This window comes from Argentina anserina, chromosome 2 (genome assembly GCF_933775445.1).
Source record: "Argentina anserina chromosome 2, drPotAnse1.1, whole genome shotgun sequence".
Taxonomy (NCBI): Eukaryota; Viridiplantae; Streptophyta; class Magnoliopsida; order Rosales; family Rosaceae; genus Argentina; species Argentina anserina.
The window spans coordinates 27,391,340-27,410,583 of NC_065873.1; the positions used below are offsets into that span (position 1 = coordinate 27,391,340).

Here is a 19,244-nt window from a genome sequence, read left to right on the forward strand (position 1 = left end):
TATCTCTCTTTGTTAGCCATTCCCTAACCGCAGCTTGTTGATGTGTAAAGTGTAAACTGCGGGTTGCAGTTGCACTCGTGATTATCGCCAAAGATCTCTAGACTAAGTTCACCTTAAACACATGCATTCTAAGTTATAACAGATACAAGAAGGGTTATATCAGTATGTTAATAATTTCCTCAGAAAGTTATTGGAAACTTGTAACAGTAGACGTCTGAGGGCAAGAGAAACAAAAACGAACAAGATCTGTTTCCTCAATACAAAAAAGAACGTAAGAGATCTGTTTCCACAATATCAATTGCTATCATGAGTCTAAATTGCAAGTCAGTTAAGTGAGTTAACTTCAAAAGCAGGCTCATGAGCATTTGTATGAAATGAAATACAGGAAATGAAGCACTGAAAACCCACCAAGTTGAGGAAACGAAACAGAAATTAAATGACGAGCTTAGCTTAATGTTTCCTCAAGTTACAGGAGTACACTATAAATAATGTCTTTCTCTATCAGATTGTTTATTAATCTGTCCAACATCTCCCATCTTTGTTTTTTTCCGGAGTTGAATATGAAGAAATCTAAATAAGCAATTTCTAAAAGTACACTGATACACAGTAATGACACAGGATGAGGGATTCTTTCACTTCTACTTACCCTCTCCTTCTCTTTGGATCTAAAATGAAGTCGTCGTCATCGTCACTCTCATCAGCAACTCTCTTCTTGACTTTGACATCACCATTCTTAGATGTGTGCTGTTGCCTCTGTGAACTCTCTGGTTTACTTGGTGGTTTCGAAACTGGTTTTGGTGGAGGGGACCTAAGTGGGGGAGACTTGATTGGAGGAGACTTAACTGGAGGAGTCTTGATAGGAATTCCCGACCTGATTTGCTTTTGCTTTCTCTGCTTCTTCTCAAAAGCTTTTCTGGATCTTTCAGGGGACAACAAGCCATGCTCCATCATCCTGCAAACCACATTGTTTTGTCAATTTGTTACTAAGAGAAATACGCTGCCAAACCAACATTTAGAAGACAATTTGAGTTTCTAGTTCACATGAATCACACCATAAAAAAAATATGAACCATCCCAAAAGAGAGAAATAAGATCCTTTCCGAGATCTGATTTAGACCAAAAAAAAAAAAGGCTCTGCTTTCCTCATTCAACTGAGCTTGCCTTCCCCTTAAACGAAAGTAACCCAAGATATTTTCCAAGTTTTGTTTTAGTGTAGTGAAACTGAAAATTTGATCAACCCCCAAATACAGCAAGACAACAACAGACCAATACAATCTTAGTCAATTTATCAGATAATTAGTAATATATTGATGACAATCAAGCCCAAGTTTCCAGTTTAAATTGTACTTCCTTAATTGTAGACAGAATAAAGTTTCTAACAATGGACTGCAAGTGTGTTGGTTCATAATAGAATTAATTTAAGCACAAGTAGGGCAGAACTTTCGACTGCACCCTAACCCCAAAGCTGATCCTGCTTATATGTTGACTGAAATTGGTCCATACAATTGGTTTTCATGGAATTTCTGGTAACTAGTCAGAAAAGGATTATTCAGGATTTCAGGCTGGCCCAAAACTTTGTTTATTGGAACACTCCAAGTGCAATAGTTTTCTTCTTTTCGTAGTCATCTCAATTAGTGAATAGTCAGCCTACTGATCTGATCACCTTGTACCGGTGCAGTCCTTTCAGATGAAAGTTCACCTCAGCCTTTTGAAAAATAGTGAATAATAATCATTAAAGGACTCAAAGACTGTCCAGCTCCTATATGTATAGAAGATCATCTAAGGTAAAGATCGCATTCAATATGTATACAAGGAAGCAGCAGCATTGATCCTAAAATATGGAAAGAAAAGTTGATTGCGAAAAGCAGTGAAAATGATCTAAGCATCCATCAATTCATGCCTCATCCATAAATATGTTCACAGTAACAGAAATATCACATTCATTTCCCATACAATCAACAAGAATGTATTAAGAACAAAACCAAAAAATACCAGAATTCAGCCATTTCACTACTTGGTATCTGTTGCGACAATGACTCGTAGAAAATCCTCAAAGGTTCTCTCTGCAAAAATAAAACACACAGATCAGAAATGAGTGCCACTTTACTATATGCATTAATATTCTCATGAGCCAATCCATGGAAGTACATGTCAGGGTCGAACCTCTTCGGGAGGATCATATTTCTGTCCAGCCAAACTGAACACCTTCTTCACTCTCGTCGTAGTCGTCTTCTTTGTTGTCACTTTTGATTTCACCTTCACATTTGAACAAATTGTACTCAATCAATCACATCTAATAACAAAGTAACATAAACAATTCAGTTCATCCTGAACCTAAATAAATAGACCATATATATCACACCAAACTTTCCAGAACTGCCCAGTCCAATATCGCCTAATTTTAATATCAATGCAACTCAGACACCCAATTGACCCAATTGGAAACACAATAAAAAGAAACATAAGTTTAAGGCAAAAAGCAATCAAATTTGAGATGGGTACCTCAGTTTTTGTGACAGTTTGAACAGATTTGAGCTTGGAATCAGCTCCAGGCTTGGTTGATGAGCTCCCAATCTTGTTTTTAGTGACAGAAAAGCCAATCTTTCCCTTTGAAGAACCATCTTGGGTTCCTGTCTTGATCTTCACCGAAGTAGCCATAGATTGATGGATGACAAAATTATCAATCTATGGAAAATCTTTATGCTATCTGCTATTGATCTGATAAAGCCTTCATCTTTCCTTTTTCATACCTACACTCCTTGGTCAATCAAAGCCTCAAACTTTATGATATATTCCAATGACTAATTATGAAAATGAATACAGAAAATATAGATATAAATAAAGGTAGAAATTTAGGTTGGAAATAGATGATATCAGATTTGCAGGTTAGCTGCCTCTGAGGTTCATGAAGAAGAACCAGTTTCTGTCTCTTTTTTTACTTTACTTGTCGAAAAGACTGGTCTACTCCTTTCAGTGGACGCTTAAGCGTCTCGGAGGAGTTGTGATAAGAAGCGGGGGTCATTGTCGTGAACTGTGCGCTAAGGATGTGAGATATGTACACGTGTCATGCTAGTGAACGTGCTTTGTGATCTGACGTTTACAAGAGAAGCTTGCGATACTTGGCATGCAGCGGATTTTAGCTTTACCAAATCCACGATGGCAGTCTGGGAGGTTGGTCCAATCTAATAAGGATAAAAATGGAAATTCGGACTTCTAAGTTTCAGAGTTTTCAGTCGTTTGCTGAATCTAACGTAAACGATAGGTTACAAATAAAGGTCTCCACTGTAACTTTAACGTTTAATTTAAACCAATAAAAATTAAGCTGAAAGCCTGAAACTGAAAAAAGATTTTTAATCTGAGAAATTCCTCTGAACAATTTGATAACGAAAATATCTTACAGTTTATTTTCCGGTTGTATTTTCCTTCGAAAATGAACAGTTCGAAGGCTCGACTAATAATTCAGGTACATGAACAAGATGCACATTGGACTTGACCTGACCAATGTTTAGTGTGTGCTGGATTTTATCTGATAGAGTCTATTGTACCAAATAGTGGAGTATCATATGAAATATGTCATACTTTTGAGGCTTGACGTGCCACAGAAAATGCTGTTGTACCCCTTTCACTCTCATTTGCATCTCTAGATATCTCTTCTCTGGGATCGATAGTAGTATCTTCTTCAAATTTGGAATTTCTTTCTCCAAGACGAAAACAGCAAAGGATTCCCAGTTCAGAACTTCGAAAAATGGAGGCACAAAACTGTCTGATATGATCACTGGAACACACTCATAGAAGATGGCCTCTACTACTCTTGGACTGTTCACTTCATAACCTTTTGCACAAATGCAGTACTTGCTGCTCTTCATATGGTGAACATAATTCTTGTTGCCTTTTCCCCTAGGCTGGCTAGGCAATCGACCGAAGATTTTCATGTCAGGATCCTTGTTTTCCCAATGCTGTAGCAGAATCGGCCGAACGAAACCATGCATCCTCCCAGCAAAGAAAGCAAGTATTGGCCTCCGAGAAGGACGGCTGCCTCCTAGATTTTTTAGAGGATTTTTTACTTGGACGTTTGTTTCAGAAGAGAGGTATCCTTGCCAATTACAAAGCCTTCTTTCATATCAGCATTGCAAAGGGACCTGATGCAATTAGACATGTACTCCTTTGTTTCTGTTGGAGCCTAATGAAGTACCAGTTTAGTGACTGACATAATATCATTATATATGAACTGAAATTTGGACTTGAAAGCATACCCAGTCATGCAAGCAACAAGAAAATGATCTGCTCCCCCAGTTCTGTTCCAGAAATAATATTTCCCTGCTATCAGGTTGATGTACTTCTTCAAATACTCGATGGAATTCTTAAAACTATGTGAATTTGGCACATATAGTTTTTCTCTAACAGTAGAGAGCTAAAAGGTAATAGAGGTGTGCTTTCTGAGGGTCTTTAGTTACAATTTTTTTGTGATCTTGAAGCTGCTTCATGAACCATCCCTCAGAACCATATATGCCTTTGAGCACCGGCGTATGCATTATAGGTCTTTCTCCCTCACTGTATATGTATACCATTAGAACGCTCTCCATTAGTTCATAGCTCCTGCAGATTAGATAGGATATATGGTTCATTTTGACTTGCAACAATATGGTTCAAATAACACCTCAAATTTTGATGAACTAACCTTTTAAACATGGAAAGATTCCGGTAAAGAGGAGCATACAGATTTGGATCATTCTCTACAAGGGGTGCATTTTCAATCTGTGAAGCTGCCAATTGAATCACTTGGTCGATGGACGACAACCATTTTGGTACCTACAGACAAGCACAATATATAAACATTTAAAGATATGAACGAGATGAAAAATTCTCAGAAATTTAATTACATTATAAAGAGCATGAAGCTAGAAGTTTTCAGACATACCACTGAATGGTAGGAGGTCCGAGTATGATGCAACAGCTTGTTCATATCAGATATTGTATACAGTTCCAACATTGGACTTGGAACCCCTGACCCTTTGTTCACTGAAGAACCATTTCCTGTTCCATTGAGGTTAGTGTGGTCTACAGTTCTGTCTAAGCCTCCACTTTCTTTTGATACAAAGCTAGAGGTCCCAGTGTTAACAATCTCATGAAATTCATATGTAGCACTGTGATTCAAATAATTGGAAATCGACACATTACCAAAACATATCAACATCTGATGGTGAATCTTCAGCTTGGAAGTCGATTTTCTCTTCCACTGGAACCTTTTCAGCAGAAAATACAGATGAAAGAGGGTGAAGATGCTGGATAACTATATGTACAGCAAACATCGCCCCCACAAGCCATAGCAATCTCCTGGTTTCCCTTGTACAACATGGAATTAGCCCCAGAAGCATTTTGAGAAACCACTGTAACAAATGTTGGCCAACTTTGAACAACCATAATCACCCTGCAGATTTTCCAGTCACCAAAATGTAAGTATATAACTATTGAGACGAGCAACTATAGTGTTTCATACAAGCTTATCAACAACAAAACAACAACCCTTCACTCTTGGACGAGAATATTTCATCATGCATCAAACTATGACATGAATAAATTGGTCGTTTGTAGGTGAAAAGTTAAGTAAGGCAATTAAGGTTTTCGACTAAATGAAGATAAAGGTGATTGAAAAGAGAAACCATGAAGGTTTCTAAACCTTATGAAGATACAGTTAGCAAGTCTCACCGGAATTCTACAACCAGGGTTTGGCTTCATACACTATTAGAAGTCTCATCAGTCTTGACTCTTCCAATTTCAAACATTTGGTTTTAGGTTTCAGGGAGAGAGCACAGAATTTAATTACAACGTGGATGATTAACGGAAATGCATTGATTTGAGTGAAGCGTTGCAGAGCTTCTACGCTCCTCTCCTCTGTCAATGATTTTGGCCTTACCGAGAAGTTCACATTTAATTGCCTTTAATTTAGTATTAATGTACATACAAATACGGTTTCACGTACCAAAATCCTTCTGGAATATTCAACACCAGAAAAAAGAAAAATTATTGCTTTCTGAACACAGAATTTACAGGAGTAGAATGTTTCAGTGTCATCTGGGTTTTATCTGATGGAGTCTATTGTACCATATTGAGTGGAGTATCATATGAAAAATGTCATACTTCTCAGGCTTAGCATGCCACAGAAAGTGCTGTTGTACCCTTCTCACCCTCATCTGCATTTGTAGATATCTCTTCTTTGGAATTGAAAGTAGTATGTTCTTCAAATTTGGGATATCTTTCTCCATTACGAAAACAGCAAATGACTCCCATTTCAGAACTTCAAAAAACGGAGGCACAAAATTGTCTGATATGATCACTGGCACACACTCGTAGAAAATGGCCTCTACCACTCTTGGACTGTTCACTTCGTAACCCTTTGCGCAAATGCAGTACTTGCTGCTCTTCATATTACGCACGTAGTTCTTGTTGCCTTTGCTCTTTGGCAACTTGCCAAAGATTTTCATGTCCGGATCTTTGTTTTCCCAGTGCTGCAATAGAATTGGCCTTACATAACCATGCATGCTGCCGGCAAAAAATGCAAGTGTTGACCTCTTGGAAGGACGGTTGCCTCCAAGATCTCTGAGAGGATTCCTAGCATTCTGGATGTACGTTTCAGGAAGAGATGCGTCCTTGCCGAATACAAAGCCTTCCTTTACATCAGCATTACAGAGGGATCTAATGCACTTGGCCATAATTTCCTTTGTCTCTGCTGGAGCCTGAGACAGTAGCACTAAATGTTAGAACACAAACAAATATCATGATAATTGTAACAAATGGAAATCACTGACTTTTATATGTTAAGGTAAGGAAAACCCCAAGTAAAGATCTAGGAAGCATGAAGCATACCCAGTCATGGCAAGCAACAAGAAAATGGTCTGCTCCCCCGGTTCTATTCCAGAAAGGGTATTTGCCTGCAATCATGTCCAGGTAGTCCTTCAAATACTGTACCAGATTTTTACGACTGTGTGAATTTTGCACATATAGCCTTTCCTCCAACATCCGAGAGCTAAAAGGCAAGTAATAAAGGTGCGCTTTCTGGGGGTCTTTAGTAACAAATTTGTTGTGATCTTCCAGCTGCTTGATGAACCATCCTTCAGAAGCATATATCCCTTTGAGTACTGGTGTGTGCATTATAGGTCTTTGTCCTTCCCTGTAAACGTATATTTTAAGAGTGCTCTCCATTAATTCATAGCCCCTGCAAATGGATTAGATGGTTTGTAATCAGTTCAGAACAATAATGCATCATATCTTTCTCAATCACATGGAATATGAATATATACTGTGGAAGAAATAGATGATTGTTCGATAAGAAAAAGGGCCGACCGTCAGTTTAATGTAATAATATATCTCAAACATTGTCATTCCTACATGTTACCTTCTCATGGATGTATTCCTAATACCTACTTGTTCAGTAAGAACACTTTTTTCAGTTTTTTGCACAAACATGGCAGTTCCCAATAACTTCAAGGCAATGATGGAACTACAGGGAATTAATAATCCCTGATATTTTAAATAACTTACCTTTTAAACATGGAAACATTCCGATAAATTGGAGCATAAAGATTTCGATCATTCCTTATAATGGGAGCATTCTCAATCTGCGATGCTGCATCTTGCATCTCTTGATCTACTGATGAAGACCATTTTGGTATCTACCACAAATCAAAGGAACAAGAAAAGAGTAAGGAGCTGAAGCATTCTCTGAATTTAATATAACCTCCAAAATAACAAAGAGCTAAAATTGTTCAAACATACCACTGAAGGGTACGAGGTCTGACTATGATGTATCAACTTGTTCATATCTGATATTGTATACACTTCCAAGGCTGGAACCTTTGGCACTTTGTTCAGTACAGGGACTCCGGTCACTGAAGAATCTTTTCCTGGTTCATTGAGGCCACTATGCAGTGGCTCAGAATTTTCAGTTTTCTCAGGAGGGGGTGTTTGATCTTTCCCCTCTAAAGTCACATTTGAGTCGACAGATATAATGGGAGCTCCCACATCTGTTTCAACAACTACAGGAGATGTACTGAGTGATGGATTCACCGGCGAGTATGCAGGTGGATTGGTTGGAATACTGGCATTTGAATTTCCACCTGGGTCTGTAGTATTAAGTGTAATGTCGGTAGTATTATCCTTGTCCAAATTTCCAGGTTTTCTACCCCCCTCCTGTACTGTATAAGTTTGCAAATTCTTTACACTGTTCTCACTCAAAGTTGTATTTTGCTTTACCAAACTTCCAGATTCATCTTCATCCTCATCTATTTCTAAAACTCTTTCTGAGCTTCCACTTCCATCTGATACCATAACAGAAGTCCTATTATTGATAGCTATCTCATGAAATGGATGTGTAGCAGTATCGTCCAGTCGGTTAATAACCGACTCATTTCCCACCATACTAACAACAGATGATGGGTCTCTGGCTTGGAAGCTACTATTTTTCTCCACTGGAACCTGTCTAGCCGAAAGCACAGATGATAAATGACTTCCATATGGAAGTTCAAGATGCTGGAGAACCAATATTAAAGCAAACAACATCCCCACAATCCATAGCAATCTCCTCGCTTCGGTTGGACAAAAAGAGAAAAGGTCCTGACCCATTTTGAGAAACCCCTCTAATGATTGTTAGCCAACTTTCAACAACCATAATCCACCCTGCAGATTTTTTCAGTATCACAACAATGTAACAACAAATAATCAAGAATCTTTCCTAGCTAATTGCCAAGCTAATTGCCAATATGATCTTAACACATCATCACCTGAGAACCAAACCAACACACCACAACAAGCAATTTGAACGATCCAAACCAATCAAGAGTTCAATTCAACAGTACAGAAACCTATTGCCACAAAATCACTTAGTAGTAAACAAAAAGACAAATTGGGCCCTGCATGTTGGAATTTCTAGCCCAAATGAATCAAATCTAACAAAGTTTCTCATCATGCAGAAACAGGGCCAATCATTGCAAATGAACACACAACCACAACAATTACACAATTAAAGCCTACATGCAAAGAAAGAAAGTTGAAGCATTCAGAAATACAAACTAAGTGACTCAGATTTCAAATCCTGAATCAGTGACTCAGTGAAGAAGAAGAAGAAGAAGAAGAAGAAGAAGAAGAAGATTGAAGACAGATAATTGAGATAAACAAAGAAGAAAAGATCCCAACTTTAAACAGAAATCTACAAACTGGGTCTTCTAACATTATATTCCAAACCTCATTTGTTACTCTCCTCAGTCTTCCCAGCTACCAAAACAGTTGTTCTCTCTTCAAGAACAGAATAAAGAAGCAAATTGCTTTATTGGGTGTAAAGGATGTACCTTGTGCTTGGGAGATAGAGATGGTGCTGAGATTCTAGGCTTTCCTTTTTTCTGTTACTGTGTCTGGTCTTTACCGAGACGTTGAAGTTTCCATTGAAAGTGATGCTTAATTTGTTCTTCTTCTTCTACTCGGCTCCCAAGTGACAAGTCTTTTTTTTTTTTTTGGTTAAGTCTAAAATGGGGTTCTGCCTTGTTCTGGTGTAACGGAGAATTACGAAAACACCCTCATTTATTCAAATAGAAAATTTCAATACACGCGAATTTATAGCGGGCGGCGGATTTCGTTTGATTGTTTGGTTTGCTCCTTTGTGTAGTTTTATGGCTAAAATCACTATTTGCTTCAAGACCACATCAAAAAATTTCCAGATCTTAAATCGAGAGTACCATCTATACTTTTCCTCCCTAAATTCTTGACTATATCCATGATATGTTAGATGACTTAGATCTTATACGAGTAAAAAGTATCTTACTGTTGCTTATTATAACGAGAAATATACAAATGAAACAACAAATATGCTTTTAAATGTATGTAAGATTATCACATAAAGGATTTAGAAAATTAGTGATGAATTGCTTGAAATCGATTAGTGATTTTAAAGGTATTAGTGTATTGGATTATTAGGTAATGAACTGTATTGGATTGGTGTTAATCTCAGAAGTACCCTTAATCAATATTGTCAGGTTTTAAAATATCACGGTGGGGGTTCTGCTATGCATATGTAAGCCTAAGCCCCACAGCAATATGCAACTTCCATGAATGGTTTGGAATTTTGTGTTCTATTCAAAGCCGAAGGGTAGGCTTTGATTGAGCAAATCTGAATAATTGAGTAGTGCATGCAAAATAATGCAGGTAGGTAGGATCTAATTATCAAGGTATAATTGCCAATTTGTTATTATAGGATATACCTTAGTGTTAATTTGCTATCTTATGTTTTATTTCTGCCAATTTGCTACTCTAACTTTACAAGACTTGCCAATGCTACTTTAAGTATTAATTTTGTCAATTTACTAACATTGAGCAAAATTTACTACCTAGGGTTTTTCAAGATTGACCAATTTGTTTATGGGAAAAACTTGCGTACAAACTAGTATGTACGCGTGCATCCGAACTTTCATTTTTTTGTACACTTTAGGAATATAAATACATAATTTTAATCGTTCAAAAGTTTAGTTTTTTTACTAAAAATCATTTCTATAAATTATCAACATAAACAACAATCGTTTGCTTTGTCGATTGCATCAAACAAATGAACGGTTATGGTGAAAGTTAGTAGTCTCATGATCAACCGTCAATTTGTTTGATGCAATCGACTATGAAGACGATTTTTGTTTACATCAATATTTTGCAAACATGATCTTTAGTAATAAACTAAACTTTTGAACGGTTAAAATCATGTATTGATATTCCCAAAGTATGCAAATAAATGAAAGTTCGGACGCACGCGTACATACTAGTTTGTACGCAAGTTTTTCCCTTTGTTTATTTGGATATTCAAATTAAATCACTTGTTAGGGAGAAGTGAAAATTTGATATGACAAAATGATGGCAAAATAGTTATTTTTAGAAACATGGGGTAGCAAATTGGCAAAATTAATACTTTGGGTAGCAAATTGGCTAATTATGAAAACCTATGGTAGCAAATTGACATAAATAAAAGCTATAGTAAAAAATTGACACTAAGGTGAATCCGATGCTAATAATTAGCTATTATGCCTATTATCAAACTCTATGTTGTTGCTTGTACCAATGACATCAGAGTTTAGAATTTATGTAGACAACAACAAAAGCAAAGCACATATATTTCATGAAATAAGAGTCGAGCCATAAAAAAATGGTCAATTAACTAATTAACATTTTTTAAAAAAATGAAGGGATCAAATAATCAATTCAAACTGCAAAGTACATCCTATTAAGTAGCTGAATTGTACCCATATTTCTTAAAAGATGGCGAAATTTTGAAATGTGCTTATTTGAGCTCTAATGTATGATTGTATACAAATATAATTTTACTCGAAGATTAGAAATATCCATCATATTCAGGGCCGGACACAGGCTTAAGGCGAAAAATATTTTGAGACCCTAAAATAAATGTTTAAAAAACCGTAAATATAAAAACAAAATAAATTCATTTACTACATATGAGCTATTAATAAGTCACAAGTTTAAATTTTGAAGAATTACGATTATTTCATGATGAGAGTTTCTATTCATACTTCTTAAATTGGCACTTAGACCTCCTTGGTGAGTAGACTTCCAATTTGTTTTTACAATATAGTGAAATGTTATTTAGACCTCCATATTTTTTTCAATATGTCTATAATCCAATTAAATCTCCATTAATTTTGAACATTTGACAATGATATTTTTTTTATTCAATAAGTCTTTAAATTTTGTCAAGATTCAAAGCTTGTTTAATTGTTGCAATAGTATATCATCAAATATATTTATCTCCAAGTTCTTTAATCCCATCATTAAACATGACAAATGTGGTGAAACCGCTAAACTAATTGTAGTTAGAAGCTAAAAACCACAATATATTTCAACTAAAACTATGATATCACTAGAACTCAATATAATGTTCTTAACCATAGAAATACAGAGCTACACTATATATCAATTTATGGAGAAAATAGAATTATAGAACAACAAATTCATACATTCTTGTACGAAAACTATAAAAGGATGCTTTGCTCAGCTACAAAATCTCCAATTTTTTCCATGTTGTATCGCTCGTATGTTGGATTTTCTCCTCCTTAGTCTTTACGGTCGTGGAAGTTGAGAGTTGAGACTTAAGTTATTTTATTTTTTTTAATTTATATTTGTACCCTTAATGTCTTTTTGATCATTTCACATGCGTTGACTTTTTCAACATTGATATGAAAAAAGAGAGGTCTAGGTACCAATTTGTGAGGTATAAATAGAAGTTCCATTTCATGATTTTTTACATACCATAATAAAAAACTTAAAAATGAATGGAAAATTAGACTTTATTTTTATTGTAATCTCATGTATCTCACTTATTAGTTGATATAATGGTAATTTTTCATTGCATTCAATAGTAATTAGTCTTTTAACTCTTATTTTCTTTCATTTTTTTTCTTATTTGAGGCCCCCTTAAATGTGGGGCTTTAGACTTGAGCATACTTGCTCTTTCCCCAAGGTCGGCATTGATCATATTCATATGAGTTCGTGGGCTACACGCGCCATATATGACCGAGCTTTAGAGTATTTTGATGACATATTCGTAGACAACTATTTTTCATGACTTAGGTTCCATACTTTCGTGGAGGCAGCTGCACACAACTTAACAATTTTCTGAGCCAGTGTTAGGTTGTAATATGTGTCTTAATGTCACTTCGTTTTCATAAGTTTGGGTGTCAAATATGCGGCCCACCCCCGCAAGGTTCATCAAGACTATGACATGTTTGATATTTTCTAATTGATTATGTAATGGACATCAAATAGATAAAACTTATAAATTAGAAATCAAAACTAGCTTGTCCGCCACTATTTACACACTAACACTTATAAATATCATGAGCATACGATGATATTTACGATGACACTAAAATCGAGAGTTTATAAATAAAAAATCCTAAAATGGTTGTGAATTGATTGAGTCAAACTTATGATCTTAAGCCATTAAATTGGCTTGAACTGGATGAAGTTTGTTATCAAAAGTGTAACTATATTATGGTGTGATTTTTCCCCGTATTTAGTTACCTCTAATATCTTTATATTCATAGTTGAAAAAAGGGTCATCTAACTAGTTTAGTATAGACAACAATTTGAGCACATATTGATTGGTATCACAATGAAAATTGGAGCTGAGCAAAATCATCTCAATGGTATTCCAATGACCAATGATCGCGGGACCGATACGCCGCTCATGCATTTTGATTTACCGCCCTAAATTCACTTATATAATTCCACTTTGTATCATCGTTCTCACATGATTATAACACGAAAGATTGAGGGCAGAGGCTTGTACGCAGCACGGTGTGGGGTGTGATGCTTGAAGATATTGTGTAATTTGTAGAAATTTCCGAAAACATTGGGCCGGAATAAATTTACATTGGGCCTGACAAGCCCATCAGTATTTTCATTTTCACAGCTGAACCAAGAATGAGTTTCAAAGCTTAAACCCTAAAATCCCAGGGGCGGATTCCTAAAACCCTCTAGGCTTTTCTAGCTTACAATTAAACACCACCGATTTCCAAGATAACCCAGAACCCTTTCCCATCCCAGTTTCTCTAATCTTTTCTGTTCTCAATCCCAAATTGAGTCTGGACCCGATCAATTTCAGTTCTTCCGTACTGATCGATCTCAATTCTGGTGATATTCATTCCTTTAACTCTTTTCATCTTTTGTAAGAAGCGTTCATTTCTCTCTTGCCCAAACTCAGGTTTGCCTTCGCTGTCTAGCTATTTTTGCGTATTTTAATTCTATGGTTCTTGTTCGCTTTATTCTTACTTGGAATCGTCGTGGTTGCTTCCGACAAGGTTTTCTTAGTCAAGCAACCTTTTTGTGTCCAATGCTAGCTTTTGATGTGTTGTTTGTATTGGACATGATCAGTGTGGAAGTAGTTACTAGTTTGTTAGTTAGGCTACCAAGCTGGTGGGTTGCTGTTATGTTGGAATGTTAACAGGCTTGAGATAATTATCGTGGGTTCCGCATTTTCGTTACTTATATGTTAACGTGTGTGTAATTAAACTGCTTTGGTACGCATAAACCTCAGCTACTAGATTTGTGGAATGAGTTATTAGATTTGAGTGTGCATGCTTCGGAGCCCTGGTTCGTTATTAGGGAGTTCAATTGCATTTAGAATGCAGCCCGAGAAATGTGGAGGTCTTAGGATTACTAATAGATGTTTTCGTTTAGAAGTTGGACAATCCCAAGATAATGTTACCCTTTTTAATGTTCAGTCTTTCTTTTGATTTTTAAAAATTCACTATTAAACCCAAAACTCCACTCTCTTGCAATTTTTTTTGTTCTTCTTTTTGTCTTTTGAAACAATCCAAGCTTTTGTCTTGAACAGTAAACAACAATGGAAGTTGACAGATTAGATTGTCGTACACCAAACCGGTTGAGACCACTGTCCTGTACTCGCAATGTTCTCAATCGAGCTCATGGCTCTGCCAGTTGGTGTCAAGGTTCTTTCACCTCATTCTCTCTCTTTCTCTCGTAATTACCTTTCTGTGCTTAGAGCTCTGAATTTTAGTTTTTTTTTTCTTAATTGGGTCTTCACTTAAATAGGGGATACCAAAGTTCTTGCTGCAGTTTATGGACCCAAAGCAGGAATAAAGAAGAATGAAAAAACCCTGAAAAGGCTTGCATTGAGGTTATTTGGAAGCCTAAAACAGGCCAGAGTGGTTAGTTACTGCAGCTATGTCAGTGATTTGTCATATTCTGCATGTAATAGCTGAGCTAAGCCCATTTTGATTTAGGGAAACATGGCATTTGAGTGTGGTGAGTTCTGTTATTGTCATCTGAGTTTGCTAGATTGATTGTCAATGTTATAGGAAAAGCTGAAAGGGAGTATGAGATGATTTTGAAAAGGACCTTGCAAAGCATCTGTATTCTGACTCTCAATCCAAATACTACAACCTCAGTTATTATTCAGGTGCAGTGGCTTTATTATGCGAAATATTATATCCCCTCTCTGTATTGTGACATGTATATTCCACCTCAAATGACTGTAATTGAGGACTTGTATTGCTAATTCCTTTTCCTTATTTTGTTCATCTAAACTGAATGATGGGGTTGCTGATGGTAAATAGGTTGTGATTATAGACATTGAACTTTGTTCCAGTTGACAAGAAGTTAAACTTTAATTTGGTTTTAAGCCTTTCCATGGAAATGCCTCTTCCAAAGTTATAAGACAAATAAGCAAGATACTGTAGTTTCTCCATCGCATAGGATTTTTTTTTTGCATCTGAATAGTATCAAAGGAATATTATTCATTTTGAAAAAGGAAATGACGAAGGAAAATGGGTCATGTGCATGATCATTATGGTTAATGTTGATCCGAGTTTCTGGAGCAATGCCATCTAGTGAAATGACCTCCTATGTCTCTGAATATCTAAATGTTTATTATACCTGCAAACGAGTCACCATATACTTTCTGCAGTTGGCTTTTCGTCTTTGTGTTCTTTTAAGTTGTTATAGAACTCGTTTACAACTGTAGTTAAGTAACCATTTTAAATGTTTAATCTTAAAATGTTGTGTCTGTTGCAGGTTGTCAATGATGATGGTGCTGTATCCTTCAAAGCTATGTAATTTTCATACTTTATAATTGCAGCAGTTTTAAGTAGCTCTGTTTGACATTCATTGAACTTCTCCAATGCAAAATTATGCATTAATTTTCTCGCTGGGTATCCAATGGTGGATTATCATATTGAGGTTTAAGCATCTTTTTTAAAATTTTGCGACTATAAAAAAATAATTATCGGCTGTTAGGTCTGTTAGACTCTCTCTTTCTTTTCTGTCATCTTCTTCTCTTGCATCTATGATATTTTTCGAAGCGCCTTGACATCTACTTGTTTAGCTTTTGCCATGTGCCATAAATGCAGCATGTGCTGCCCTTGTTGATGCTGGGGTTCCTCTAAAGTATCTTGCTGGTAAATGAAAACCTGTACTGTTGATTTTTTTTCCCTTTGTTTGATGAATATGTCCCAACTGGTTTTTCTGCTGGTTTGCAGTTGCAATATGTTGTTGCTTGGCTGAGAGTGGATATGTCATTATTGGACCCCAGCAATCTAGAAGAGCAGGTATTTCTTAGTTTCATATCATATATTTCTGTTTCCCATGTGAATGGTATGTACAATTTATTTTCAGTGGTTTTGCTTTTCTATTTGGATCAAATGTAAGGTTCCTTTTCTTTGAGGCTCTGAGGTGTAGGATATATGGAGTCATAGTATGTTTGTCCCTGCATGCCTCTCGTTTGTTGTGTTCCTTATATTATCTCAATCTCCAGGGGCTTATTATGATGATACATTTGTAATTATAATGGCAGAAAATGAAGGCCTCTGTTTATTTGGTCTTCCCAAACTCAGTTCTTTCAAACCTTCCAGAAGAACAGTTAAAGGTGCAAGGGGAACCAATGGAACATGGTATCATAACCTCTGTAACCCAGGGTGCTATGCAAGGTATTCATTGGACCTTTCTTAATTTTTTTTCATGTAATCTATTATGGACTCATAATTGGCAAATATTGGGTAGCCATACCCTTTTCGTACTGGTGAATGCAATATTATGGATCTCAACGGCCAGTAATTACTTGTGTAACTTTTTCTTTGTCTTGCATTTGGTACATCTTATCTAATTGGGTCTTCTCTATTGCTCTAGTTGACGACTAACTCCACTGTTTGGAACAAGGGCGCGCAGCTACTGCAAAGATGTCTGCTTTTCTCAGAAAGAACCTGCAGCCAAAGCTCCCAACTGATTGATCTGAGGCTGGTGGAGTTCCTATAGCTAGGTTTACAAATGTACTTTAATGATAATGAACATTATAAGATGTACCTGAAAACTCCAATTCAATGTAGTACTATATAATATGTATTGTTAGCTCTGATTGTAGCTAAAATCATGTATCCATGTTTCTCCTTTTGGAACGAAAGGCTATTGAGAAGCGGCGCTCGTCTTTTGTCGGGTGTATGCCCTCCCTGTCATTCTATATAAAGAATAGCCCGCCGTGCTGATCTCTTCCTCCCAGAACATATTACGAGAGTTTGAACCCCTAAACCAGAAACAGTTTGAGACAAGGAAAGATGCCATCAACAGAGAACGAATCTTTATCCTCTCACTAATTATTTAACTTGGCATAATGGTAACACATAGTTTAGTCTTAATCAGCAATCAAGAATCCTTTACTGTTTTAGTGATGAATCTTGATATAGATTGGTCATTATCTATACATTGTAAGCCAGTAATCCTTAGGTTCACACCTACCAGTTGTAAAATTTTACTGTTTTAGTGATGAATGATGATATAGATTGGTCATTATCTATACATTGTAAGCCAGTAATCCTTAGGTTCTTACACCTACCAGTTGTAAAATATGGATATGCATGTAAATGACGTAATCTTTTTGTTTGTAGCATTACCACCTATTATAATCATTGACATACATGGTCTAAAAACATGAATAAATTTACGCTGCAAATGTTTTGTGTATTACATTTTCATGTTGGCTGGGGCTAGGTGGGTTTGATTTTGATCCCTTTGTTTACAGTTATATTCCGTTGAGCTTACCGATCGATGAAAGGAATCATATCCATTTGTCTTCAAGCCTAGAGCGTACGTAACGATTAATAAAATCAAAAGGTCGGGCCACTTTACAATCGATCTATATATACAGGTGCTTGCTTCTTCTTTTTTAAAGAAGGTGGCAGATCGAGGGAGAGAGTGAGAAATGGCATGTTCATCATGTATGGGTATGGCGTTTCAAGTGAATTGCTCTGTCCAGAACAAGAAGCCTTCAGCTATCCTGAACAATATTGAGTACTTCAAGACCACACTCTCCACGGCTGTCTCGGTAGATCTCTCTATCTAAATCCTAAATTCTAAACTACTCTTCTTATATGTACTTACTCGATTGATCAATGTGCAAATTACCAGAAGCAGCCATTATTGAGAAGCATGCATGTTCCCATGCATATAGATGTCTTGAAAATCTTCAAGAACGCTTCTGCAAAATTGTTGGACGCCTTTGTGGATTCGGTGTTTGAATTCATGGATCAACCACTGCTTCCATCTCAGGTACCACACTTTCTAGCTACCACCAGCATTCATTGATCACGAACTGAAAAGATTCTAGCTATGTTTGGTTGTTATTAACAATGTTTTAAAAAGTGAAGGCGTACTCCGAGTCGTTTTCTTAAGAGCATATATTGAGCCTAAAACTTGAGGCGCATAAAGCGTAAACCTTATATTATAAAACATTAGTAGTTAAATGTGTAAATATATAATTATAGACATAGAAAAAGAACAATATACATAAGAACTTACCAATTTATTACATTTAGATATAATAAAATTTATAATTCAAACGTTTTAGATAATTTTCATCAAATTAAACACATTATATAAATAAATATAAAAAAATACCTAAAAAAAATATTTTAAGGCGTAAAAATATGCGTAAAAGGCGTGAAAAACATAACATAAGTCGTAAAAGGCGTAAGCTTTTTAAGCCTCGGTGCACAGACCGAAAAACAGAGGTGTTATATAAATAATCTTAAACTTTTTAAACCTCAGACGAGCCTTGAGGGGAGTTTTTAAAAACATTGGTTATTAATAGTATTTTTTTTCAATCTCCTCAAAGAGGCAAGATCTGATGATTAATCATCTTCTGAAAGTATACTACGGAATTGGCTTTGCAGAAAAACTTCATCCCAGTTGATGAACTGGAAGGAGAAGGAGTTGTAATAACGAGCATCATCGGTAGTATCCCAGATGACTTTACAGACGGAGTTTACGTAAGAAATGGTCAGTGCTCGATCTGTTAGTATCAGTAACTAATTAGATGCAAATCATATTGTAAAATGGATTATTTTTCTTTCAGGTACAGAGATAAATCCAAGTTATGATCTTGAAATATTGCTTGTAATATATTAGATCTTGATCTAGTTCCCCCAGAGGACAATACCATTCATGAAATCCATTGTTATAATTTACAATGTTATCTGCGGATAATTCAAAGGAAATTATAACAAATATGCCGTACGTTTTCTTAATATTTAACGTTGGATTGCTTTATCTTTGTAAATATTGATTATCGGATACGTGATTGGGAAATCACTTTTCAAAATCAGATATCAATTAGTACGGATACAAGTTCTGCATTTGCTAACTTTAATTAAACCTAACCCATCTACGTACTACGTACTTTGTCATCGATC

The 19,244-nt window shown here is 36.1% G+C and overlaps 4 protein-coding genes and 1 pseudogene across 8 annotated transcripts in view; 2 read left to right on the forward strand and 3 right to left on the reverse strand.

The window, feature by feature from the left end:
- Positions 1-412: 412 nt before the first annotated feature.
- On the reverse strand, positions 413-2,899 carry LOC126783280 (uncharacterized). The gene is made up of 4 exons (XM_050508721.1): positions 2,503-2,899; positions 2,164-2,256; positions 1,993-2,063; positions 413-952 (listed from the first exon to the last, which is right to left on the reverse strand). Exons 1-4 carry the CDS (start codon positions 2,656-2,658, stop codon positions 643-645), a joined length of 630 nt encoding a protein of 209 aa, XP_050364678.1. The 5' UTR covers positions 2,659-2,899; the 3' UTR covers positions 413-642.
- A 606-nt stretch (positions 2,900-3,505) lies between these two features.
- LOC126784308 (probable glycosyltransferase At5g03795) lies at positions 3,506-5,375 on the reverse strand (annotated as a pseudogene).
- A 623-nt stretch (positions 5,376-5,998) lies between these two features.
- On the reverse strand, positions 5,999-9,334 carry LOC126805539 (probable glycosyltransferase At3g07620). The gene is made up of 5 exons (XM_050532332.1): positions 9,238-9,334; positions 7,774-8,673; positions 7,540-7,670; positions 6,865-7,213; positions 5,999-6,734 (listed from the first exon to the last, which is right to left on the reverse strand). Exons 2-5 carry the CDS (start codon positions 8,617-8,619, stop codon positions 6,069-6,071), a joined length of 1,992 nt encoding a protein of 663 aa, XP_050388289.1. The 5' UTR covers positions 8,620-8,673; positions 9,238-9,334; the 3' UTR covers positions 5,999-6,068.
- Positions 9,335-13,516: 4,182 nt separating this feature from the next.
- Positions 13,517-16,978, forward strand: LOC126784853 (exosome complex exonuclease RRP46 homolog). Its single transcript, XM_050510373.1, is given in 11 exon segments — positions 13,517-13,747; positions 14,381-14,495; positions 14,599-14,657; positions 14,660-14,714; positions 14,865-14,965; positions 15,580-15,600; positions 15,890-15,962; positions 16,044-16,084; positions 16,086-16,112; positions 16,358-16,490; positions 16,690-16,978. Coding segments are annotated over 10 exon segments (717 nt in total). The 5' UTR covers positions 13,517-13,747; positions 14,381-14,389; the 3' UTR covers positions 16,791-16,978.
- A 760-nt stretch (positions 16,979-17,738) lies between these two features.
- LOC126784848 (carotenoid 9,10(9',10')-cleavage dioxygenase 1-like) overlaps positions 17,739-19,244 on the forward strand; it is a 39,202-nt gene continuing 37,696 nt past the window's right edge. For 3 of the 5 annotated variants that reach the window (XM_050510361.1, XM_050510364.1, XM_050510367.1), the window contains exons 1-3: positions 17,739-17,878; positions 17,962-18,102; positions 18,726-18,831. In XM_050510361.1, the coding sequence (XP_050366318.1) occupies positions 17,756-17,878; positions 17,962-18,102; positions 18,726-18,831 (370 nt within the window). In that variant the 5' untranslated portion in view covers positions 17,739-17,755. The remainder of the gene's footprint in view (positions 17,879-17,961; positions 18,103-18,725; positions 18,832-19,244) is intronic. The other 2 variants (XM_050510363.1, XM_050510365.1) reach the window with 1 other exon arrangement.